Source organism: Lipophrys pholis, assembly GCF_963383615.2.
Source record: "Lipophrys pholis genome assembly, chromosome: 5".
Taxonomy (NCBI): domain Eukaryota; kingdom Metazoa; phylum Chordata; class Actinopteri; order Blenniiformes; family Blenniidae; genus Lipophrys; species Lipophrys pholis.
The window spans coordinates 10,848,993-10,876,449 of record NC_137628.1 but is presented as its reverse complement, the minus strand read 5'-3'; the positions used below and the strand labels follow the sequence as shown (position 1 = coordinate 10,876,449).

The 27,457-nt window shown below is 42.4% G+C and overlaps 1 protein-coding gene across 1 annotated transcript; it reads left to right on the top strand.

Moving 5' to 3' along the window:
* Positions 1–852: 852 nt before the first annotated feature.
* On the top strand, positions 853–25,943 carry socs7 (suppressor of cytokine signaling 7). The gene is made up of 10 exons (XM_080463010.1): positions 853–2,674; positions 3,895–3,974; positions 9,010–9,114; positions 10,113–10,247; positions 10,389–10,534; positions 12,040–12,208; positions 21,640–21,768; positions 23,365–23,500; positions 23,626–23,769; positions 24,683–25,943. Exons 1-9 carry the CDS (start codon positions 1,143–1,145, stop codon positions 23,744–23,746), a joined length of 2,553 nt encoding a protein of 850 aa, XP_080319136.1. The 5' UTR covers positions 853–1,142; the 3' UTR covers positions 23,747–23,769; positions 24,683–25,943.
* The last annotated feature ends 1,514 nt before the right edge of the window (positions 25,944–27,457 follow it).

Here is a 27,457-nt window from a genome sequence, read left to right as displayed (position 1 = left end):
CAGCTGATTCAAAATGAAAATAAAAAAAATACACCACTACACGTAATTACATTTAGCCATGTTTATTATGGACACCCAACACTGCAACACTAAATGTCTTTACGTTTTAACAACTCCATCAATTACCTTAGCAAAAATGGAAAGAAGATTTTAAACATACTACAGCTAATAGAGCATTCTGTGTTTGGATTATCTGAAGCTCATGCACCTGCAGAACTGCCATAATGAATATCTTTCCTTTAGCTTCTTCTCATAATTAGTTTAGGAATCTGTTTCCCACAGTAAGTGGCTAAAACTCTTCTTGGTAGCATCATCCTCCCAATAACTGGAGAGGTTGTATAGAAGATGGTTGTATTTGAATCTATATTGTTATGTAGTTTTACCTATTTTCTTATAGAAATAAAGACATTTGCACTATACTTATAATTTCACTGTTAGACAACCTTTTTTCATACCTGGAGTATATTATTCATTAAACAATAAATAAAAACTGAGTTAAAAACATAAAAAAAAACTCATTATCATAATCTCAAACATGTACCAAATGCTGCTTTATATGTTCAACATGGTTTATGCAGGTGATGGCAAATTAGTTTTTCATCCGTATCTATGTGAGTGTGTATATTTTTACTTAATTTCCGAGGTAAAGAGTAATCAGCTGTGAGGAGCAGAGGCTGATTCAGGTGAGCCTCTGATATTAAAACGCCACAGAGGAATTGATGGTTGTCATGATGGAGCTCATAAAGAGCATGATGGGCTGAAGAGGAGGAGGAGGAGGAGAGAGGAAGAAGATGAGAAGAGGGGAGGAGGAGAGAGGAGAGGGGAGAAGGAGGAGGAGGAGGAGGAGGGGGAGGAGGAGGAGGAGGAGCGGGTGGGGCCTGAGCAGCAGACTGACCGGAGACTGGGGAAAAGCCCACCGCATGTCTGACCCGGGGGTCCGCCTGCTGCCCCCACCAATCTGCACCTCTGACGGAGAGATGCTGCCCTGACGTTGCGGAGGAGGATGAAAAAATCGCCCCTTATATTTTTTGGCGTTTTCGCTGCTCGCAGCGGCGGCTCGGCCCTTTCTTTATTATAGGCAGCAGCTATGTGAGGAGCACATCGCCTGGTAAATTCTCACGTCGTGATCCTGACGAATAATTATGAACAACGCGCAAGATATGTCGCCCGATTTCGTGTTGATGCGCCTGGTTTCCGCGGCCGAGGATGACCGCTTGGACGCAGAAAACGGGAACCTTCCGCCGGGAGGAGTGGTGGCAGGGCTGGGGAAGGAGGTCCTGGCTCACAGCGGCGTTAAGGCGGCTTTGGATATCAGCCGAGACCCGACGGCGGGCCTCGAGCATCCCGGCGGCCACCTGAACAAAGCCCCGCCGAGCAGCGAGGGCACGGCTGCACCTGACGTCGGGGGGACGGAGAGCCGAGCGCCGCTGTCCGCGCCTCCGCCGCCGCAGAGCTCCATGGAGGCCCCGAGCTGCCCCGGCCTGCGGCCTCAGCTGCTCGTCTTCTCCAACATCATGCGGAACGGAGAGGGGATTTTAGAATTAGACCGTCGGAGTCAGCCGAGGGATGCTCTGGAGCAGAGCCCGGGCTCCGTGTGCTCGGGTCCGGCTGTCAATAACAACAGCGCGGCTCCCGGAGCTCCGCAGCGGCGGCAGCAGCAGCAGAGCCTGCTGGACCGGGCATGGGGAGCTCACCAGCCCGGCTCCGTGTCTGCAGACATGCAGGGAGCCGCGGAGCTCTGCCGCGGGCACCGACTCATCACCACCCCGCCCGAGTGGCCTGTGCTGACGGAGAGAGACGGCCCGCTCGCCGTCATTGACTCGAAATGGGGATGCGCCACCAGGGACCGAGAGGGAGCCGTGTTCGAGCTGGCCCGGAGGTTCGGGGAGCTGGGGGTCGGTGCGGTGCCTAAGATGCTGCTCAAGGCGGGGGAGCTCCCGCAGTGCTCGTGCCAGGGTGCACACGGGACGGGCGCAGGCGGGGTCGAGCCCAGGGATGACCCCACCGAGACCAGCGACGCTCTGCTGGTGCTGGAGGGGCTCGGGAGCGGCGACGTGGACGGCCTGGACCTGGACGAGTGTCCAGAGGACGAGGGGGACGACGAGCACGGACGGCGCGAGCTTCTGCTCAACAGGAAGCGGGAGATAGTGCAAAAGATGTCGGGAGCTTTCTCTATCAGCAGCTTCCAGGTGGAGCTGAGGAGGCAGGTGGAGGACATGGCCCCGGCTGCCACCCAGGCGGCGGCGCACCTCGGCGCGCAGGTGTGCAGCCTCCACGGGAGCGTCTCCAGCCGCCTCTCGCAGGTAAGCTCTGGGGAAACGGAGGCCCACGTTTCGGCCAAGTCACCGTCCCCCACGCCGGTCCAGAATTCGCCCTGGGCCACGAGTCCGAACCCGAGCCAGGGGTCGACCCCACGGAGACGGCCGGAGCGGTGTGCCAGCGCGCCGCGGACTCCCACGGGGCGGGCAGCGGGTGCGGACAAGGCGCTCAAAGTTCCAGGGAAGTCCAAAAAGGGCTCCTTAAAGATTCGGCTGAGTAAACTGTTCCGGACTAAAAGCTGCAGCGGCTCCAGTCACCTCCTGGACAAGAGACCATCAGTGACCTACTCAGTGTCTTCTGCCGGGAGTCTGGTGGACATGGCGAGCGCAGCGGGCGCTGAGCAGGACGCAGACAGGTGAGGAGTCCAGCCAGAACCAGCTGCAGGGTCAGGAAATCTCTTATTCCCGATCGTCATTAGGAGGAAGATCAACTCTTATTATTGCAGATTTAGGTTCAGATTAGGACACAAAGTTATAGAAGTGATCACATGAAACTCCTTAAACTTTCATCAAATTTAAAGAAGTAGCCCACTGGAGATGTTTACATTGGTCAGAAATGTCAGAACAGAGTTCAGCATGGCAACTTAATTTATCTTGAGGGCTGCAAACATGTCCAAAGGTGTTTGATCCAGATCCTGGAGGCTGTTCTACAGCTTTTAGCTTTCTGCCTCTTTCAACACACCTGATTGCAAAAAGCAGCTCCTTATTTTTTTAATATACATTCTAAATAAACATTATTGTCAGGTCTATTAAAACAGGAAGACATCTAGAACATGTAGCAACAGCAATTAGGATGGCTTTTGTAATACTTCTGACAACATGTTTAAGTCAAATAACTTTATCTATGTTCCTAAGTTCAGTTGATCAAACCATTATGCATGCATCTCAAATGTTCACCTCAAAATGCCATTAATACAACAAGAATGACGAAACATGGCCTTTCTCTTTCCATTGTGGCCTGCAATGAGAGAGGATGGGGGCCACAGGTGGCCTGAGGGCCATGTGCTCAGTGTAATCTATGAAATAATGGAAGTGTATGACAGGAGAAAAAGCTATTCAGTCCACTAAAAGTACCAACTCATTTCAAATCCAGTCACAGTTTCATGCTCTGATGGAGACTCATTCAAAGTCCAGACGTGTTTATTCCCCCGTTCAACTTCTAATTGTCTTTTGCCAGCGAGACAATCATTGTTTTAAAGGCTTGAATTAATTCTAACTCCTTCAAGTGGCAGATTTCTCTTCCCTCGTTTTTTATTCTGCATGTTGTCGGACCCGAATCTTTTCACATCTTTGCAGCCTGTCACCCTCTATCCTGCTCGCTGCTTAGTCATTATTCACGGTAGCAGACTGAAAGAAGACTATGATTAAAAAAACATAACTTCAGAAGTCTTGAGTGCCAAAGCTAAAAGCATCAAACACTTTTTTTTTTTTTCTTTTTACAGAAAGGGCCCAAATTTGCACTCAATGCGCTGGGATTATTTTCAACCTCTGCAACTCCTGTACTTTCTCCTGCACGCTAACTTTCTTCTAATCTTCTCTTTCTTTTCATGCGTGTCTGTGTGTGGATGTCCTGCAGCCACAGCCAGCCCAGACTGACCAGGGCCCACAGTGCCTTCTCCCCTGCCTCTCTCTCTGCCTCGCTCTCTGCTTTCACCGGTAAGCTCTGCTTTGGCTGAGACACGTGCACTTTCCCACCGAGATGCTTTCAGACCCGACAGGAAGGGCTGCTCATACATGACAGCTGAAATCCAGCTTGTACAAACCAATCGGATGTCCAAATACTTATTTTGAAATGAATTTAATAAAACTGAAATAGATCAAAACAAAGAAACTTAGTGAGAAATGATTTCTTTTTAGATTTCAGGAATATTTTCTGAAACGTTTGCCCAATGTTCCAAATGTTGAAATATGTGAAACAAAAAGTCTTATACTTTTGTTTTGCATAATTGAAAGCCACACATTTTGCACTTTTCTTTGTTGTATCCCTTCAACAGTTAATCTGTCACTAACGTTCACAGTGGGTCGACTTCTCCACAAACACAATTAATTTAAAGTAACAACTCAAAACCAACAGGAGCCTCTATTTGATCAATGCTCCGCGTAGTGTCTATAACCTGCTTTAAACCGGATTGATCTGTGGGTCTGAATTTTGTGGATCTTGAATCTTGACTCCACTATTGCTGAAAACTAAAAAGTGAAGAAAAACATTCACTCAAGTTCTGGACTGAACTGCATTTTTATGATTCTTGCACTTTCCTATTCCTCCACTTTAGTTTTGATTTGATTCAACAGTGCCCATCAGTTGGTGCTTAAGAGCCAATCATGCGCCGTGACAGGTGATAGTTTTATGGTTTTGTTTCATTTGAGAACTACTGAGCAAACTGCACAGCCTGTTTTTGTTGGGTGAAGTCAGATAAACCCTCCGTGCACAGACTTTAGGGTTGAAAAAGCTGGTAAAGTTGTTGTTCTCATTTGTCGAAGGACAGAAAAGAAATTCTGTGTAATTGGGACAAATTGGACTTTTAATGTTTTTTGAGTGAAGAATTGATTGCTTGTACCCAGGGGTCCCAAAGGGGCGGCATAGCTCGGTTGGTAGAGCGGTCATCTCTTGCAGGTTCGATTCCCATCTCCACCTGTCCACATGCCGAAGTGTCCTTGAGCAAGACACTGAACTCCAAATTGCTCCCAATGGATCGACAGTGCCTTGCATGGCTGCAGCCTCCATTGGTGTGTGAATGTGTGCGTGAATGGACGAATGTGATTAACAATGTAAAGCGCTTTGGGAGTGTTCACGCAGTTGAAAAAGTGCTGTACACTGTAAGTCAAGTCCATTTACCAAAAGCCTTGTGAAATCTGTGTCTTCTACATTGGGGGTTTATAGATCACAGGGTGAACCCCAGGCTTTCTTAGCCTGCTTTAAGGTTGTTGCAATCAACTTTGCAGTTGTTGCAGAAACCCATTTTTATACTATTTTCAGGCCCTAGAACAGATAAAGTGGAAGTGCCCTGTGCTCTTAGGCCCCAATTACACTTTCACTGCATTTGGGAGGAACTTTTCGTCAGCGCTTCGTCTGGCTTCAGCTCTTTGGAAACGCAACTTTTTTTGAAACGCTGCATCTGAACATGTGTATCACTCCACATGTGATACACATGAATCGTTGTCGTGGAAACGGGGCCTTGGTTTGAAGGTTTCTGCTTTATGTCGGTGCGTTTGTCTTCACTGTGATGTTTTGGCTAATCAGATATTGGAGAGGGGGTACGCCTTCATTTTTTTGACATGCTTGGGAAAAGCCAGCCCAGTTTTAGCCTAATCACCGCCACTTGGTTCAACACTTTCACATGTTTATTGCCTCTGTGACTGTTGGCATTGAAAATGGTATAAATGTACTGAACACGTGGCTAAAGTTAAAGAATGAAAATGACAGTTACATGTGTATGCCATCGTCTGAAGAACTGAACAGACGGTGTGACTCTATACAAGCAATAATTCTTGATTTAAGTTCTCAAACAGACGAAGCGAGCAGAACATCAAGACTTCCTAGATGCTTTTGAAGCTGAAGGACGTCTTCAATATGATCTCCCTCCAATCTCAAATGAATGTTTAAGCAAAGTCACACAACAACCGCAGAATATTTTCCAAAATGGATTCAGTGTTGGGCTTCGACGATGCACGTACTGAATGTAGTGCGAATGGTATGGTTTAATATGATGTAATAGCTTAGCGGTTCCCAATCTGTGGTTTTAAACCTCGTTGGAGGGGTGCCAGAGCCTGGGGCTTTGACTGTTGTGATGTTGTTGGAATTAGATTTACACATATTGAATAAAAACCATATTATGACACTCTCTATAACCAGCAGACCTTGGAAACTGTCCATCGTGTTTATTGTGAAGGCTCCTGGTTTCTATCACTGTGATGTTTTAGCTCAGAAATCAGACATTGGACATTGGACATTGGACAGAGGGTCTGCAGTCTGTTTCTAGCAACAGTCTGGAAGGTCTGAAAGTACAAAAAAGTTCGGGAACTGTTCTATAAGATACTTCAGGCTGTGAGTTTGTTTTTAATCTGTTAACTACTGAAGTTTTATTGATTGCGGTGGGATTACAGTTTGATCCGCCCTTGTGTTATCAGATGTTGAGAGCACACTTCTGTGACGTAATTATATGAAAACGATTTTGTGAGTCGTGTTTTTTGCTGGTTTTAGTTAAGTTCAGTTTTGAAGTAGCTATGAATACGAGCATGAGGAGCTTAAACCCAGAGCTTTTTTTTTTTAATTTTTACTTGTAAGTTCTTACTTAATAATTAATGTTCTTGTCCTATTCAGACTGATTAACTAATCATTACAACTCAGTTCTTCCTAATGACAGTAAAGTAATAATCTGTAAGGGATTGACAGTTTTACGAGGATTAAAGGGAAGACGCCAAATATTTTACATGTATCAATTCCTACTAGACTTCCAGTGTGGCTATCAAGCTTACAGTTTATTAGTTGTGGAAATGTGTCAAGATTAACACAAACAAATTGTAATAAAGTATTACAGGTACTGATGCTCGCTTCACAGTGAGCAGGTTGAACTGTTTAGAGAGACATTTGATGATTGCAGCTGCCATTTGTTTCTTTCTTTGGAATCCTTTCTTTTTCACTGATTTAGACAAAACAAGTCCTCAAAAACAACGTCTGTTTTAAACATTGACGCAAACACCCATATGTATCTTCAAACGCAAAAAACAAAAAAAAAAACTAAATCACAAATATACTTCAGCATGCATCACAGTGGTCAGGGATTAATATCCTTTTCTTTTGTGAAAATGAATGCAACAAAAGAAATCGATTTATCTCAGTGTAACAGTGGAAACGCCCGTCACAACCTCTGACTGAGCTTCAGACTGCAGCGCTGTATTCTTGATGTTATCCTCTGGTGGAAAAAGAGAAGGAATGTCCTGTATTTCTCAATGAAAAAACAATAAAATGCTGAGCTCAGTATGCAGGGGTAAAAATGATCATTTTTGTTGAATTGTAACTGTAAAAAGATGGTTTCAAGTTGCTAAATTTCTATGTCCAATTTCACAGAACAACAAAAATAAAACTGCTATTAAGTCAGCACCATGGGGTTCTGACTTACAACATCACAGGCACCCAAAAGTCAACACAATGCCCCTGTTATTGATAGATGTCTTTTCTTCTCTTGTGGAAATACGACCGTTGTTTTGGGAGTTATTTAACCATGTTAGGTTAAGAAGATGTGGCAACATGAGCGATATTAACGATTTGATGCACGCATGCTGCATTAGTTTCTAGAAACTTTCAGATACTTCCAACCCCCCCGGTACAGTTCTAATTTGGACAGAATTATTATTGTCGGGTCTACGATGTATGATTTGTCTTCAATAAAGGTCAAAAAGAAGAATGTGAGAATACGCATAATGATCTGATTTGTTATTAATACAAACATTTACCTAGACAATGATCATGTCTTTGTGCTCTGTCATCTTTTTCTTTCCAGTAACAGTGCGCTTTCACTTGCCACGAATTGACACCAGCTGTGTGCACTTTTATGTTATTTTATCCCGCAGCATGAATGCACAGTGAAAATTGTGTCCATGTTAACTTATATATTTCAAATTGTATATTTGTGTGTGAGTGGCTGATGTGTTGCTATTGATTCATTTTCTTCTGGTGCTTGTAGGATCTTATCAAACAATAGGGCTGTCAGCTTGGTTTTGACTGAGTTTAAGATCATTTCCAATAAAATATGATCATTGTCCTCTCTGGTAATCGTACATTGCCCAACTGGCCATGTTTGATCTCGTTGGATATTTCATGTTTGTCATGAGGTAACTCAGTTTCTCGATGATGAGTTGTTGTAATATAAGCTGGTTTAGGGGCTGCATGCTGGTGTCGTGGTCCGCAGAGGAGATCCTGACAATGTTCTTCAAACATTTGCATGAGGCGAACTGGAGCCTCTTAATAGATCATAGATGTGAGTGTTGTTTCTCTGTGGTTTTCTGGATTAAATTATTATTGGTGATATCTGGAAGAGTGATCGGTTTTCCTTCCAGGGAACAAACCTTGTAGAACTTGTTGATGAAAAAGTAGCTCAGTCGGCCAAAACTTCTTTATAGCTCACATAGCTCAGAGGGAGCCATGGTTTCCCATTCCCCTCATAGATGGAACTTGTGCTAAAGGGTTTTCACAGCTTTAATAACTCAAGCCTCACACCCACTAATTAGACAGAAATATTAAAGCTGCACTCAGCAGCACTTCATGTTTGTGGGCCTGCAAGAGCCGGGCTATTTGAAACGGCGTGGACTTGAAAACCCAGAAGTCCCGGTGTTTACCCGCGCTGTGATGTTTGAGGAGCGGTGCTGGAGTCCCGGATCGGGGGGCTCCAGCTGCTTTTCAGTCGGCGGTGGGGATTCGGCTGGTAGCGTTTGATTTTGTTTCCCTCCCAACTGCAGAGTCTCACGTTGGCAAACAGTGAACCTACAGCATCTCAATTAGCCGAGATGTGATGTTCTTCTTTATCGCGGTGATTTGGGCTGATTAGCCGGGTGTAGTTTTCCATAAACATCCTGCCTGGCGCGGCTTTGATGGCGTTCTGCAGCACAGATAAAAAGCACGCCAACCTTTCCGTTAATACTTAACTCCTGTCACACCTCCTCTCCCCGCCTCCCTCTGCTCTTCTGGCTTCAGGTGAAACTGTCTCTCTGGTGGATGTGGATATTTCGCGGCGAGGGGCCAACACGCCACACCCTCCCACGCCGCCCCCTCCTCCACGCCGAAGCCTCAGCCTGCTCGGTACTGACTCCCTCCACTTCCTCTTCTCGTCCTTCACAGTGATAGAAAATCACATAGGGTATCGCTCTGTTTTACACGGAAACTTATTAGCTTTCTGTCATTTCTGGAAATCCACACTGTCAAACACACACATGCAGGTTTTTGTAATCCCCTGTAATCTGATTAACAAAGATATAAAAGGTCAACATCTAACAACTGATTCAATTTGAAATTTGGATGCTATACAGTCAATCAATGGCAGGAAAACAAAAGAAAAAGAGTTTCTGTCGCTTCAAAGGGAAAAAATGTCGACATTGAGTCTTTTACTGTTTTAAACTTCGAGGACGTAACATCTCATGTCGTTGATCGTTGATGATATAGTGTTGTATATGGATGCTCAGAACACTGCCCCCATTGTTTAAAGCTGAATTTACTTTAAATGGCTGTTTCTTTCATCAAAATACACAGTGAATGCCAGAGAGTGACAGAGAATCAGAAATAAATTCACAGAAGGTTCTGGAACAGTGGCTGGTTATCAACAGTTATGTCTGGACCTTGACAAACACATTTTTTTTCAGGTGTTTTTTGTTTTTTCATAATTAACACATTGAAGTGGTACAAAAGGAAGCGCTAAGTAACTGCTGACACATAATGCATCACATCCTGTGTAAAACATACGAAGACTCCGGAGCCACTTTGTCCAACAGGCACTGGTGAAACGTGACATGGAGTCATTTTTCATGAGTGGACAGTGGAGAACAGTGCGTGTTTGTGCAGCTTTTGGGGTGATGATGCAGATCTTTTCTTTTCAGTGCACAGGCAGCGGTTCAGGCTGCAAAGAAGCTGAGAGGTCACCTCTTTGACTTTCAATGCCCAGAAAACCCTCTTCCTATTTTTATTTTCTGTAACTTTGTTTCCCCTTGGTCTTCCCTCTCTGCCTCCCTCTGTGCTTCCTCCTGGCTGTCATCCCTCACCTCTTCCTCCCCTCCTCTGTCCTGTCCGTCCTGACCTTTTTCCAGACGACATAGCCGGGCCTCAGCCTGGGCCTTTCCTAGTGAGCGTCATGGGCGCCTCCCTGCAGTCCCTCCCCCTGCCTCTCCCTCCTCCTCCTCCTCCCTCCCACGCCACCATCCAGCACAGTCTCAGCCTAAATGGTAAGACGTGTCTGGGGTGGGCGGGGTCACTGTTTGGTGGCCAATTTTCTACTTTCAGCTCCTAATCGAATAAGCTACATGTGTGTCGGTTGTATCACTGAAGAAGTCTGACCTAAATAAAATTCCTCTTCTGTCCTTCAGACGCCTTCCTCCGGGCCCTTCCTCATTCAAACCCATTGCAAGTGGATGCTCCGCCCCCTAGCAGACAAGTTCCGCCCCCTGTGCTGTGTGCTCTGCGACGGTCGGAGGCCAGCAACTTCACCGCCAGTCTGAGAGAGCTGGAGAAGGTGAGACAGTACTCCTACAAATGTGTCGTTAACTGGAGATGCTCTCTAATTTCTGAGCTGTTTGTGGTTCCAGTCCAGATATCTCTGTCAGGGGTTTGCATATTCTCTGCGTGTCTGTGTGTGTTCGTGCATGCATGTGCATGAGTTTTGACCACAGTCCAACAAGAACATGTCTGAGGTTAATCGGTGATTGGAGGTTGTCTGTAGAAGTGAACGTGACCTTCATCTCTGATAACCCGTCAAGGTGGAATCTGAATTCAACCATTGGTTGTTGCTGGGATTGTCTCACTATTTCAACATTTTTAACCATTCTCCATTGATCATCCATATGATCAAAATAAATCCAGAGAGTTAGAGATAAGCTGAACAGTTTACAAACTGCACCTTTAAAGCAAAGTTCTGATTCGTGGAATGTGGAAACACTGAGTTAATATTTTCTCTCAAATTTGATAGGCTCATTGGCTATATGCCACGGAAGAAGAGATTAAATTTTGAGAAAGATCCAGATCATATTCTGAATACTAAATCCCGAGGAAAGTACTGAAATCCAATTTAAGATCCAAATCTATAAGTTAACATCTGTACAAAGAGCAGGGGATGGAAGAAGGAAAATTGTCCTGACAGGCAGAGGTGGTTGGTTAGTCGGTCGTTAAAATTCTGAATTGATTGATTGGTCGTTTGTTCGTGCGGTCTGGCTGGCGGTCTGGCTGGCGGTCTGGCTGGCGGTCTGGCTGGCGGGCAGGCGGGCGGGCAGCTAAACAGCCACATGTTTGTGGAGGATCTAGTACTAAATCACTTGCAGGCGACCTGATTCTGGGTCAGGGGTTCGTACGCAGCAGAATTACTATTGCAACAACACATCATCAGGAGGGTAAAATAGTTGATTGATTGGTTGGTTGGTTGGATGCCTGGCTGGCCGGCCCGTCGGTTGGTGGGTCGGTGGGTTGGTGGATCAGTTGGCCTGAAAAACCTTTCGGCAAACTCTGTTTTAAACTTGCTGGCTATCAAGTAATGGTACAAGAAAGACATGACTTAACTTTGAAGATCTGGATCATATTCCGGATCCTGGATCCAGAAGAATAATTTGATCCTTGTAATTATACCGAAGTTATGAATGGATCTCAATGAACTTTGGTCAATTAATTAAGTGCAGACCAGGAAATGGTTACACTTTGAGAGCAATCTGGAGAACATTCTGGATAATAAAGATAAAAGTTTATGTGTTCCAGACATGTAATTGTACATTGTGGAGGGGGCAGCTGGAAGGGGGATTGTGCTTCCAGATGAGCTCTCTGGGTGTCTTCCATTTAAAATGCTTATCACACAAAGCAAACTGTTGTGGAGTCTATTTATTTCGTGTGCTCTGCTCGCCACCACACCACCGAGCATTGAAGTAGCACCTTCGCAGCAATAAAAATGACAGTTTTATGCAGATGATATAATTTAGGGAAGCAGAAAGCAGCAGGTAGCGAAATTTCTGCTTCTCATTGCATGTTTTCTTGCAGTGTGGCTGGTACTGGGGTCCCATGAACTGGGAGGATGCTGAGATGAAGCTGAAGGGGAAACCGGACGGATCCTTCCTGGTACGAGACAGCTCGGACCCGCGGTACATCCTGAGCCTCAGCTTCAGGTCGCAGGGAGTCACGCACCACACGCGCATGGAGCACTATCGAGGTGAGACACATGAGCAAGCTTTCTTTTCTCCATTTTCTTTTTCATGTGGCAGTGAAAAGGAAGACAATGGAAAAAATACCACATTTTATTGCATCGCTGTGGCGCTCAAAACATCTCAACATATTCCCAACAACAGTCAGAGCTCCAAACTACATTGTGGAATGAATAATTAACAAACTAAATTTAATTAGAGAAATGAGAAATGTTTTCTGGTGTATGAAGATGTTTCTAAAGAAAAAAAACCACTCTGATTCCTCTGGTGATTTCACTGGTTGCTTCTTTGATGAATTTCATTAATAAAAGAAGCAACAGAATGGGGAGCAACATTGTTTATTGTCTTATATACAGAAGACAATCCACTGTATTTCATCACATGTTCTCAGCTTAAAGGATTGTACAGCCAGAAGATGATTCCCAGGCCAGTAAACAATGTGGAGCATATCAGAGAATCGTTGTATTTAGAAAGATTTCAGTTTTTATTATCGGTGTGAAATGAAGTTTCAGTTTAAAGATCAGATTTTAATTTAGCTAAACACCAACATGTTCAAGTATCAGACATGGAAAAGAATATGTAAAGTACAGCCTGGAGGACTGAGATAATGACACTTTATGACTTCAGATTTTGGTGTTGAGTGACTGTAGCATCCAGTCTGTCCTCGCTCAGAGCTTCCGCTCATTGTTGCTCATTCAAATGCTGTTTCACCAAGATCCTGGATCAGTCTGCTGAATTTCATGCTCATACAAACAGATTGTGCCTTCAGTTTGTATTTGTGTTCAACAACAAAAGAAAAAAAAAGCCTTCAATGAGTGGTATCACGTGCTAACAGGAGTATTTCTTTTGGATTTGGCCTGGTATCATGAGAACGATTGGCATCGTTTCCATGTACGTTTGGGTGACTAGATGAAGTGCGGAGTCTGCACAAGCACAAAATAAAATGTGATATCGTTGAGTTGGACGTGGTGGAGGAAGTTATTAGACATATTGGAGTGCCCCACCAAATAAATCTGAGCCTTTAAAAAGATAAAATGTGGGAGATGAGTTGTCATAAAGTCAAAACTGTGGGGAAAAAGGCAGTAAAGATTAAGAAAAGGTTGCAAAATCTAAGACCGAAAGTCTGCAAATTAAAGCTGTATGGAGCCAGCTGAGGAAATGCCTCTCTCCATAATAAAAGCAGCATCTCTGCTGAAGGCGGAGCTGATTTACGCTTGTTTCAAATGTCTTTCCAGTATTTTACACAGTCTGAAATACCCCCCATAATCTATATTTATGAAGGCAAACAAAATAGATTTTGTGTTTTATTTTGTGTGTTTGTCAGACTTTATTGTCAGTGCTCCTTGTTAGCAACTCGACTTTGATGCATGTATCGAGTTATCAAACACTCAGACTTTGTTTGTTGTAGTTTTTAGGAGATCAGACCCTCTTTTGCTAAACTTTTGGGGATTTCAGGTGCTCCAATCACTTTCATTACCAAAAGGTTTTTTAAAAAAATAAAATAAAATTAACGTATAGATGGTTTCTGTTCATTGATTGTCACCTGTGTCATAAATCCATTTGTGAAATGTATTTGCTGCAAAGTATTTCAACAGTAAATGGTATTATACTAAAGTGAATGCAGTCAGGACCGAGAGAAACTCAGCTCCACAGTGGTGAACTCAAAGTGGAGTTAGTGTCTGTCAGCTGCCCCCCCGCCTCAGGACTCTGCAGCAGTCAGGTGGTCCCGACAGTCCAGTCAGGGTCCATTGGTTGCCAGGAGACGATACATGCTGGATTACATTGTGCCGGGTGTAAAGTTTGATGAGGGGGGTCTTTATGGTTTGGGATTGTTTTTCAGGGGTTGGGCTCAGCCCCTTAGTTCCAGTGAAATTAGTTTTTATTGCTTCACCTTACTGAGAACTACTGGAGAACATCATGTTCCTAACTTTGGAACATTTTAGTGAACAAAGCAACACAGAGGAGTGAGTACACAGATTGTTGACCTCAATGTGGTGGAACACCTTCTGGACGAGTTAGACCAGAAACTGCAGGATATCTTTAAAAACATTGGTGTAATGATCAGAATCACTAAACCAGCTGAGGAAAACCTTCCAGAGGAAGGGAAGAAGTTATAACTTCAAAACTCTATATTAATCCTGATGGATTAAGATTGATTTGTTATAAAGTCTTGTGTATGAAGACCAATATTATGGCAATACAGTGTAACTTCCAAAAGCATCAACCATCGCTGGGTTGTTTCCTGTTAAAGGACAGACTGCACCTTCAAGCTCAGAACAAAGAACGTTTGGACAGGCTGAGGGTTTTCTTTTGGAAATGGAATGTGATATCTTAATAAGATAGATGGAATTGTCTCCGTACTGTTTTCATGTGAGCGAGCTGCGTTAATGTTGTAAACAGGTTTGGCTTCCCTATCAAGACTATCAAGGTTTAGACTGCATGGTATGCAATGGTAGAAGACTCTACTTTGAGTCTCTCCTGCCACTGTGTGGTAAAAACTTGTGTTGTGTCTGTCATGGCCTAAAGTTGAGTGAGAGTGACCGTCTGAAACCCAGTCTGTACATGTCGCTGACAGAATAAGGTGTGGATTTGATAGTAAAATCAACATTTCTCTGCAAAACCAGAAGAAAGATAAGGCGAAAATACTGTTGTTGACGTATGAAGCAGCTTCTGTTGTTGGTCTTCTTTGCTGCTACGATGAAGCTTTAATGTGGAGCAATAGGTCTTATAGGTCATGGTGATCTGATGAGATTTTGCTTTCATTTTCTGCATTGTGATTAAAGCTGCTTCACAGCAGATCGGACCAAACCAATGTATTTAACATGGAAGTGAATCTCGCACACATCGTGAGTGAAGCTCATTCGATTCACTCTGAACTCAGCCTCAGTGTGCCTCACATAAAGCAAGAAATGTTGATCACAATAACCGGAGGATTGGCGGTTCGAATCCCACTCTATCAAACAGTCTCAAACGCCTCTGTCAGCATGCCCCAGGGCAGCTGTGGCTACAACGTAGCTTACCATCACTGGTGGACTGGTGTGAATGATTAATGGTCTCTGTACGTGCTTTGAGTCAGCTCGAAAAAAGTGCTATATAAATCCAAGCCATTAGTATTATTATTATATTTTTAACAGGTGATCCGTAAGAAATACATCACAATTGTCAACGGGTTTATTTAGAAGCTGTAGTTCAGGGGTGTCAAACCAAAAGTCTGTGGGCCAAAACCAGTCTTCTAAAAACTCCAATCCGGACCAACTGACTTGTAAAAAATTACAAAGAAAAGTATATAGTTATAAATAGTTGTTTTGCTAAAGACTACAAAGTGTATTAATTATAAGAAATTATCTTGGACATTTCCCTCTATTTTACAACAGGTTGAGATTGTTGTGATTTTCTGTTTAAATTTAAAGGTTATAATGTCACTGGTCCGGTCCATTTGAAAGGAAATTGGTCTGCATGTGACCCCTGAACTGAAACCAGTTTGACACTGCTGCTGTAGTTAGTCTTTGCAAATGATACAAACATTTAATTTAAAGGTTCTTGTTGTTCATTTTGATTTCCTTCCATTTTTCTAAGTCTGGTGAAGACTTAGGTACTGCCTGTACCACTAATCACACCCCGGCCGTGTTAAATCTGCTGCTGCAGACACTTTCAAACCTGTGAAGGTGACAAGCTGGCAATGGGAAGAGTGGAGCTGCTTCTGGTCCATAAACTAGTGGTTCTGACAGAAACTGTGCTCTTCAGGCATTTAACATGGACACCACATGTATTAGTGCACATCAGCACCAAAGTAAAATGTTGCTGCTCTCATGCACACTGCACACATTGAAGTGACTCCACTTCATCCAAACTGCTGGTGCAGAGATTTGATGGGTCTGATTCCCTCCCTCCTCTTCACCCCTGCCAGATGAACACATTATGGAGGCCGACTCCACTACAGCAGCATGTGGATGAACCAACATCATGATCATATTTATTGTCCCTGGAGGAAATTTATCTCCGCTCCGAGTTACTGCCGCCCATAACCATAACTGCCAAACGAACATGGCAGCATTCAGACAGCAGTTAACGCCTTAGCATGGCAAAGTTTACAAAGTGTAAAGAGCAGGAGTGAGTCAACATCTATAAAAACTGAACCTAAACTAGAACATTACAGACCTAACAAATTCAGCTCAGAAAATAAATTTAAATTAAAAATCAAACAGAAATCTTTTAAAAATACAATACAAACAGAAGATTAACACAGTTATTATCCTCTATATATAGCGCTGTTTGACATATCACAACTTGAATTTAACTCGTTGAATGTAAAGAAATATAGTTTTAAATATGTGGACTTTTACTTTTTTTTTTTTTTTTTTTTTTGCTGAAAACAAAACTTATCTAGAACATAAAAGAAGCAAAATGACAACCACAGTTCCAAAAAGAAGACACTGTTTAATAAAAGAAATGCAAATCAAAGAATGAAAAATGTCTTCTGACAAAAACAAGAGATCCAAACTAATTAAGAAAAACTATGTTGAAAGAGATAATCAACCTGAGGAAGGTTAAAAAATGGATTTAGAAACATGAGAACGTAACAGACAAATGACAAAGTCAAACGAGGCAGTTTCACACGGACTGACCTCTACTCAGGTGGATTTGTAGGCTGTTTGATAAGGCAATCGTGCTTATTTTGAGGTACTTTTTCAGTACCTACTTGTCCTTTATGCCAGACTGAAGACTGATTGGTTGAGGAGTGATACTTAACAGCGACCCCTTCACAAAAGTACAATTTTTAAGAGAGAAACAAGGCCCAACTGACTGCAATCAAAGGTAATCCAGGGAGCAGAGTGAGCACAGAGGACAGTGCAGTCTGCACACTTCAAAATGTCCACCAATCTGACCAATCTCAATACTTACTATTCAGTGACGGTTTATCATTGGTTGGAAAGAAACGGGAGGAGTGTAGAAATCAGAGGCTTTAATCACAGTTATTTTAGAATGCAGGTAAAATCTTCCCTTAAAGGGCAAAGAGCAGTAATTTATAAAAGAAAATGATGTTTGTTTCTTTCTCTGAGGAAAGAGGTTCTCAAATACTGGTTCATTTCTCCCGTTAGGGCGCCAGAAATCACAGAGGAGTCCGAGGCTTTTCCTGCTTTGAGGGTGTTAAAGTCAGATTTGCACCTGTCAAGAAAATCTTTCTAGAATTCAGAGCAAACTTGGGAAACTGAACTGAGCTTATATTTTGAAGGTTTCTGCTTTTTAGTTTGCTAGTGAGAGTTTTTACTTTGTTGTAATATTCAGATAAATTTAAGACCGGAGAGGAAAGCTCTGGCCTTTCTGAGAGGTGTTCTGACAGGCTTCAAGAAAAAAAAGATTTTGAACCAGTGTCAGTTCGACCATCCGTCCATCCATTCATCCATTCATAACGTTTTTGAAAAGGGGCCAAGCATTAAGCCCTGAGGAACACCAATAGAAAATGCTTTGCTGCTTGGAAGCATAGTCACCAAGAACCACAAAGTTATTCCTCTTCAGTCAGCTCTGTGTGTTTCCTGAAAGAATAATTCAGCTTTTGAGTTTGTTCAGAAGCTTTTCATGATGAATCATATCGAATGCAAATCTCATGAATCTTAAAATAATCGATATAAACCTCCTTTGAAATACAATAAATGATTGACAGAAGTAAACAAGCCTATTTAAGGACACCAGATGATGTAGAAATATTAGTTAGATGGCAAGATGGTCAGTAATAAGCAGCCCTTGATAAAATAAATATAATGTGCAGTCGAAAAGCTTGAAAAAGGAAGTAAAAAGTGTTTTTGTGATTAAATAAAACTTCTTTGACACTCTTCGTATTTTTGATCCATAAACGCTAACACCAAAAAATGAGGCCATGACAATGTCAGTGTTTCAGTTAACAAAATGTTTCAATATTCTTTTATTACAGCGTCACATTTGTCACCTTGAACTGCGAGAAGAATTGTCTGTTGTGCAACAAAAGTAGCTGTTTGTTTGTTTGGATTTTTAGAAGTCTAAAGGAGCCACTGCAGAAAAGCTGGACCGCCTCATGTGGTTCCAGATCGGCGGGTTGCAGAGCTCCACTCAAACACATGCAGCGTGGCAGCCAATGAAAACGTTTCGAAGCTGTTACTGAAAAACCTAATAGGCTGGAACAAATGTCCTTTTTGTAATGGCCACTGGAAACATGGACATCATGCTGGGATGAGCATCTCTGCACTGCTTCCTAAGTAATGAGAGATGACTAACTGTATTACCATCTAAGAGGAGCTCCTTTAAAAACGAGTCTCGCACAAATTCTGCCGAGGGAAGCAACCGCGTGGAAATCTGCCTCATTTGTGGGAAACTGAGAAAAGTCCTAATCACATGTGTTGCACATGTTTCAACAAGCGTGAAAAAAGTCACAAAGACTGTGATGAGGTGAAAAATGAAAAGAGAGCATGTCCAGACGGGCTCGTCCGTGCGGTCATGAGAGGCTGTGGAAGTACGATTTTCAATGAATACAAATCATTTTTTTAATGGGCATTCATTAAGAAACATTATATTTTCCCTTCTCAGCATGTTGTTAAAGAAAATTGTATGACTATATGTGCTATAAAGTCCCGGCTAGCTCAGTTGGTAGAGCATGAGACTCGCCATCTCAACGTTGTGGGTTCATGTCCCACGCCGGGCGCCACCTTCCCGTGGGCTCACCACCTGCAGAAAGGTTCTTAATCGGTGCAATGTGATCTGGGTGACGGTGCTCAGACTGTCACCCCCGCGACCCGGAAACAGATAAGCGGGAGAAAATGGATGGATGGATGTGCTATGAAAGTGTTAAAATGACGTATTTTTCACTATTTCTAGCCTAAAAGCATTCTAAATTGACCACTGCATTTCTTTAAAACATTAGACATGATGTAATATTTGCCTAAAAGTTAAATTAAATGTGTAAGTGTGAAAATCGAAACTCTGGCCAAGTTTTCTGTGCTTGTACTTATGATCAAACGTGTTTTTTTCAATCAATCAGGTGCACCAACTCAGAGAAAAAATGCTTTGCCAAAACAGGAAGTTAAATATATTAATGTTTCTCATGTGTAAAGCTTGCAAATTCCACAGATCCTTAAAAGAAAAGAACAGCAATCCCAATATTCACTCAAGTTAAAACTTAAAAAGAAACAGGAGAAAAGGTCACTTGCCCAACATAAATCTCATAAATCTGAGATCAAATCCACCCTCAAATGTAAAAGATCAATAATTCATGAAGGAAAAAGACATTCAAAGTATTTTTCCCCGCTTCCCCAAACTAATGGTTCTCAACTGCAGGTGGGGAACTCTTTTGAGAGAAGCAATGTTGTTTTTGTTTATCTTCTGAATATGTGCAGAAGAACTATTTACTACGACCGTGGTGCACATGTGGTGCACAGCAGAAAACGTTAAAATTTTTAATACAGACCTGGAAAACTGCACAGCGATTTAAATTTGAAGGTTCCAGCTTTTGCATACTGGTGAGAGTGTGTATGTCCATCCATCCATCCATCCATCCATCCTGACATCCATCCAGACATCCATCCTGACATCCATCCATCCACACAAACAGATATTCTCCCCGTAACATCTGACTTACACTAAATATGCAAAACAATTTACATATTTCTACATACAGAGACAGAAAAACAGCAACTTTCAAGGCTGAATAACTCACAAAACACCTATCACATATTTTTATTGAGCAGCAAATTGACTCATGAGATACTCGTGTGTAATCAGGCGTCCGCTGGAAGCCACACGCTCACGTGCAGACGTACAGAAGCGTGGCTGTACATTCATGAGTTACCATTAGAAAGCCGTGGGGTTATGCATGGAAACACATTCGTTATTCAGAAGCGCCGCACAGACTGACACAACACATTCACATCACGCGTGCATGAACGCACCGAGGCCTGACATGAAGCAGAGGCGCTTTCAGATAAACAACTGCCGAGTGGTCAACAGGAAGTCAACTCATTCACATTTGTTCACATGTGTTATTGCAAACACTGGCTGGAGATCATTGCTGCAGGAGGTTCTTGAAAGCAGCACTTAAAATGCATTTGTTCCTGAGCTGCATTTAAATTTGTTTAAAAAATTTAAAAAATCAGCATTTTGAGTCTGTCTTTACAAAAAAACAACATTCCAATGAAATTGAATGATTAAAATATTGCATGTGCTCTGTTTGAGCCACACTTCTGTCGCTGGTGGGCTGCTGGAGCAAATCCCAACTCACAGTGTGTAAAAGTATGAAACCTCCACAGTGTTTCCTCCAAACAAACCTGCAAGGAAAAGGGTTTGTCAACTCAGAATAACATGAATCACAATATTTTAACATGATTATACACATCTTTTTACAACAGAGTGCAAAACACACACCGTCACAATGCAATGTCTCACACACACACACACACACACACACACACACACACACACACACACACACACACACACACACACACACACACACACACACACACACACACACACACACACACACACACACACACACACACACACACACACACACACACACACACGTACACACACGCACACGCACACACACAGCAAAACTTAGTCTGAGCTGCTATTTTTGGTTAAAAGGTCACTATCATACTATCATATCATAATGCCTTAACATGTAACTGTAACTCAATAACTTTTTGCGTTAACTACAATAATTGCAAATGGAGTATGGACCTTGTTACTCGTTACTTTAATTCATGACCGATAAGAGCGGCGGAGCGGCTGTCTCTCAGTCCTGCTCACTTTGGAGGCTGTTCGCTTTATCGTTGGCATTTCTATTTACATTACCTGCATCCTCAGTACGTGCAATTTATAAGAGGTCTTAAACAAAAGTTAACATCCCTTTTTAAGAGCTGTCTGCTGCATTTAGGTATTTTATCTCAGCTGTTTGGTTGCTGATTCTGCAGGACTAACCTGAAATGAGCTCAGGGGATGATGATCATGGCTGCAGGTTAAGCACTGAGGTGATACCAAAGAGTTTAAGTTCTTCGGGAGTTTGTAAATTCTCAGTTGCATACCTTGCTACATATTTTGTTGTCTGCTGTGTGATCAATCAAACATGTTCATTCCATTCTTTTTTTGTAATTAATTCATCTAAAATAAATCTCCAGCCCTATATTTTTTTATTTCTTTAGAACCACTCAGACATCCAACAGCACGTAAAAGAAAGAAAAACCCCCCAAGAGTTTATTGTGAATTATTTAAGAGCCTTTCTTCAGTGGCCAGCCAATCAGAATCCAGCTTTCTAATGTTGTTTGAAAGGTGACTTTATGAGGCTGTTACTGAAGCTTCAACATAAAACAAGGAGAACATGACTCTAAGTCATGTCATCGACGTGTTTCCTGCAGCTCAACTCATGTTTCATGACTAATGCAGTGGAGGGTTTTCTCCTCTCTGCCTTCAGGGACGTTCAGCCTGTGGTGTCACCCCAAGTTCGAGGACCGCTGCCACTCCGTGGTGGAGTTCATTGAGCGAGCCATCATGCACTCCAAGAACGGCAAATTCCTCTACTTTCTCCGCTCCAGAGTCCCAGGTAGGAAGGAACAGGCCCATATGTAGGTCACACACACACACACACACACACGTACACACACACACACACACACAGCCTGAGCAGATCAAAAATGGATGTGAGCTGCCACTTTGTGACAAGTGGCTGCGAGACGGAGGAGAGAGGAACCATGTCTGCATGTGTTCATCCTGTAAATGATTTATGATTGTGAGAATGCTTCTAAGCAGGGTTTGACCTCAGTGTACAGTGAGACTGATGGGCCTGATGTCTTACAGTACAATTGTTCTGCTTGTTGAAGATATGCAGTAAGAGGTATTTCTGTGATGGTTCCATCACGTCTATGTCAAGCTGATGAACCATTGTAAATATTGATTTATAGATGTAACATTTATCTTTTCACTGTGTGAATGAACCAATTCTGTTACCGTTTCGCTTCATGTACACCAATCAGCCGTAACATTATGACCACATTGTATAACACAGATTATCTAGTAGGTGTGTTGAAATTTTTGCGAGTTTAACAAAAGCAGGTCTTGTGTGATGTGGTCAGTATCTACCAGAAGTTGTTCAAGAAAGAAATAGAATAACAAAACAATGAACCAGTGGCTCAAGCTTAATGATGCATGCGGAGAGGGAGGCGTGTGTGGTCTGATTCAACTAATGAGCTACTATGGAAAATAACACTGGTTCCGGGACAAAGGATAAATTCTAGTTTGTTGTATCACTGATATCGCAGCTCAGGTTTCAGTGTTGTGTTTGCTCTTCAGAAATTTGTTTAAAAAAAGTTTTTTTTTTTTAATTTTTACAATTTGCTTGGTGGTTCGACCGACTGGATTGGAGCCTGTTTGGGGGCCACTTTTGGATCATGAGAATTTGATAACCCTGATGTAGACCTTTTCATGTAAATGGTTTTCTCTAAAGGCCCCATTCAGTGGGATGATGTCACGAAGCATGTACTGTTATGAAGTACTAGGTGTCAAGATGTCTCATGAGCTCAATCCAATCGAGCATCTTCTTACAGTGCTTGACAAGCAAGTTTGATTGTATGATTTAAATAATCTGTTGACACCTCAACCGACCTTCAAAGGTCTCACGAATCCCGGTGATATCAAGCAGGTGGTCATAATATTCTGGCTGATCAGCAGACTCTGAGTAAATTGCATGTATAAATCCTTTTTTTGTTTGATGCTGCTGGCATTTCTTCACACTCTAAATACTTCACCACATCTGACAGGCTGCATTTAATAAAAGTATTTTAATATCTCCCACACTTGATTTGTCTTACTACAATTATTCAATTCTGATGAAACGCCACTGCGACTGGTTTGGTAGTTAAAAGACAATGTTGTGAACAGCTGTGGTGATCCATGAGCAAGAGACAGCCTTTCTTTGAATGTGAAGTGTAAAACATGGTGAGTCTTTACAGCCTGCAACCATCGCACCTGTTACTGCCTATAGATTCACACCACAGCTCATTGTGATATAACTCCACATTGTCTGTCAATGAAGAAGGTGAACGAGGTTGAGACAGAAGCATCCTGCTGGATTAAAGTTGAGCTACATGTCGTTGTGATGGAGCAGTTGCAGTCACAGTGACGTTCTCCCTCTGTGTTGCAGGGCTTCCTCCCACCCCAGTCCAGCTGCTGTATCCTGTGTCTCGCTTCAGCAACGTTAAGTCGCTGCAACACCTCTGTCGCTTCTGCATCAGACAAATAGTGCGAATCGACCACATCCAAGAGCTTCCACTGCCCAGGTACTCCCGTCCTCACACCCATACTCAACGCTGACAGAGAGAAACGGCGCCACATCCAGTCTGCTAACAGAGTCCATCCTCCAGGACTGTTCTGACTTTATTCTTTCTCTCCGTCTCCTCTCCAGACCGTTGATCTCCTACCTGAGTAAGTTTTATTACTACGACCCAGAGGAAGAGATGTACCTGTCCATCAAGAGCATCCGGAGGGTGGTGGGAGCAGAGCAGGAAGCCGAGTCGCAGACGTAGCAGCAGAAATCTCCTCAGCTCACGTGAGTCATTCCATTCCTCTACTTCATCTACTTTATTATCTTTAATATCACCATTAATGTCAGCACATGACATTTTCTGGAATCTGCATCATTCATATATTTGAACAATGAAATAAAGGTACATTAAAAACATTTTTAATATGAGTCTGATTAGCAGCAACAAAATCATGTTTATTTCTATTCGAGTTTTGCAAATTACTTAAATAAAACAGTAGGAGCAATCCGTGTCTGATAACGGCAACATGTTTACCATACCTTTTTAATTCCTTCTTGTTGAAATTAACATGAATGAAAACTTAATAAAAGATGATAATACAGGAAAACAAAAGTTGTCCTATTGATGACTGATAAAGCAGCTAGCGTCAGTCTGTCCCGTCTTGTGAATCCAGAATGTTTTTTGCGCTCAGTCCAATGAGAATAAAGTCAGATTGCTTTAGTACAGGAAAGCTCCTGGGAATTAGTAACAAAAAAAACCCCAACATTCAAAAGAGCTGCAATGTAAACAACTACTACTCACCACCTCATTTTGTTACAGCGCTGATTCATAGATGCTGACAAGGAGAGATGTTGGATTTGCATGCCTAACTTTTACTTTTGGAGGGTCATGAAGCCCTGTTGCTTCCACCCAAGACCTCCTGCTGTATCTATTTGATATTACTGCATTTCTATGTTTTCACCTCCTGTAAATATGACCCAAAGGCTTTGTATTTGACAGCCCTGCCTTAAATGTTACCTGGGATAAATTGCAAATCTTGTAATTCTCCCAAAACGTTATTTACCACATGTATATTTATCACATGAGGGTGTTTGATCAGGGTTTTTTTTAGCTTGAAGATCAATCACTGTCTGATTGTTATGTATTAATAAATATAGTTCAACTTCTCCCCCATGTGTGTCCACTCCGTTCTTGTAGGTTTGTCATGAAGGACTGACCAGCCCTGGTCTGCCAATCTTCCAGCATCAGCCAATCAGAGTCCCTGGAAGTGTGTGTCCAGTGGGACCTAGACGGACCCTCCTCTGTGTTGATTTGGACTCCTGATTGGAGGGATGACTGTTTGGTTTAAAAAAGACGTTGTGGGGCTGCAGAGGACTCGGCCACACCTGAGGAAGGACTGCAGAGATCACCTGCAGACCTGAAACCGAGCCGGCAGACACAGACACCAACTCCGTTTTCCAGTTTCCTCTCGCTGCCGGACTGGACTTTGAAAACACAATGCACTGGTCAATTTGTACAACTGTCGTTCGCTGCCATTTCCTTGTTTTTTTTCTCTTTTTCATTCTGTCAAGATGAAGGATTTTGGACTGAAATATACCCTCGGGGTAGATTTACACACTGAGGCAGGGCAACGGAGGCCCATCACCGAGTGGAGCTCTTTAAGTCTACTCCCATCAATCAGCTGAAAGTTTGTTGAAATCTCTTTGATTTGTTGAAGCTTGAATAACTGGAGAGAAAAGGTGTGATGACGATTTTGAGTCCTTGTAGAGTTGACATTTAATGGTGAATGCTCAGAGAAAGAAGTTATTTCATTACATGATAAGAGAGAGCTTGATTGTCTGATCCTTAACTCGACAAAACAGTGAAAACCTGACGATTCCTGTTCCTGTTGAGACGATTCATACCGCTCATTCCCAACCTGAGAACTGGGACCCACTAAGGCCCCTTGACACCACGTTTCAACTGAAAATGCATTGGTTTTTGTGTTTTTGTGTCAGAAAACTGTAAAAAAAAAACATACGCAGCCATACTGGGCGATAAACATGGAGGTGAGAGTGTGTGAGTAATTAGCAACTGCTTCATCAGTGATATAGACATTTTAAATGGGTTATTAGTGACAGACTATTGACAAACACTGAACCCTGCTGAAAGGCAGCGTTTGTCTGCTAATATTGCAATAGTGGAAGACAAACGCTGCCTTGAACATATATCACGTGACCCCTGATGCCATAAACATTAACAGTGGTGCGTCAATTGACATTCAAATGGACAGACGATGAGGTTGGACAGACTGAGCAATTTCTAAAAGTTCCACCCTGGGAAAACTCAACGAAAGTTCTCCGTTTTCACTTGAAAATGTTATGGCATAAACGGGGCCTAAAGGCGGTGCCAGCAATCACATTGAGGCCCGAGGCCCTGACTGCGATGAGGTTGTTGAAATTAGATTTGCACATGTTGGAAAAAAAAAAACCCCACAAGACACTTTTTAGAATCCAAAGCAGAGATTCAATGCTTCTCATGGCTTTTCTTTGTTCAGTCTCTTCTTCCAGAAGCTATCTAAAGAAAGAAAGGTTGGGAACCACTGCCCTATGCAACGTTTATAAAAGCTAAATTCAACAGTTCAAACTGTATAGTTAATTGAAACATATACAAAGACAACACTTAATGTGGAATCTGAGAAGTTTACATTTGCAACTTGGCTCTAAAACGTTGGGACATCAACAGGAAATTTTGTTCTGACAAAACTTTAAAACTGCTGCTCTGACAAGTCGTCAATGATCTTGTTTTATTTAGGATATAAGCTGCACAAAAAGTTTGTTTTACACTCCTTTACCTTGTAGCCATGTTACTGAAACAATTGAACTAAAGCAACATCACACTGGCTTTCAACTGCACTGACAACACGTGCACACACACCTTCTTTGTATTTCGGAGAATACACAACCTATAATCTCAACAAATTTGATTTCTGATCAATCAAAGCACAGGTCTTTATCCTCTTTATCTAAATGAAGCCACCGTTTAGGATTTGATTTCAGTTTGTTTTCCTCTTTGTTTGAAATGTGTTCACAGACAATGGTTCAGTCCATGCACTGATTACCACCCTGTCTGATTTTAAAGCTTCCACAAATCTTTAAATTCATTTATTTATTATCGTTAATGCTAAACAGCATCAATCTTGAATGCAACGATAAATGACTGCTAAAGTCTTTTGGTACAATTTTTGGACATTTCTTTACGTTTAATCAAAAATCAGATGGTTTGTCAAATTCAGCAAAACTCCGGTTTTAGCATTTCCCATGGTGTCCTTGCTATTTCCAATGAAATATTGGGTTTGAACCTCATTGTTAATTTGTGTTCTTACACAATTCTGACTTTGTTGGATCTGCCATATAATCATATTTCTTCTGTTGTTATGATGGACAAAGAAAAGCTCAAAGATTTTTTTCATAAGATCATTGAGTGAAGCTAGAAAAATGTGCAGATATTCACACTGGATGCTAATATGAGCACATTTAAAGGACCTGTATTATAAAAAAATTCACTTTCTAATGGTTTTCTAACAATAATTTGTGTCCCTATAGCCTGTGTATGAGGCCCCGCAGAGTTTGAACTTCTTCAGGAGCCTCTCCTTCTGGCTCAGATTCTGCTTCAAACTGGTTTAAAAACAGCATTTCTACAAGCCATAGAGATAAATCCTCTGTAAACATGAGCACATGGTATCAGAAAGCTGGGTCTTCTTCAGGGTTGCCAGATCTGACTCACTATTTCCAGCCCAGACACAATGTAAAACCCACCCACCTCAATAAAAACCAGCCCAGATCTCAACCTCTGTAGAAACTCATGTTAAAACTCCAAACCTATTATATGCATAATAAAGATCAGGTCATAAACACACAATTGCAATGAATAAACAAAGAAAAAAGGAAACACAAACAAGTTCCCCAAAGATGCCCAATCGGGTGAAAATTC

What these genes read in the sequence shown, in the direction of transcription:
- socs7 (XM_080463010.1), top strand. Translation starts at nt 1,143, where the DNA reads ATGAACAACGCGCAAGATATGTCGCCCGATTTCGTGTTGATGCGCCTG. An exon ending in GCTGAGCAGGACGCAGACAG is followed by an intron (nt 2,675 to 3,894) that starts GTGAGGAGTCCA and finishes GATGTCCTGCAG; the next exon opens with CCACAGCCAGCCCAGACTGA. An exon ending in CCGAAGCCTCAGCCTGCTCG is followed by an intron (nt 9,115 to 10,112) that starts GTACTGACTCCC and finishes ACCTTTTTCCAG; the next exon opens with ACGACATAGCCGGGCCTCAG.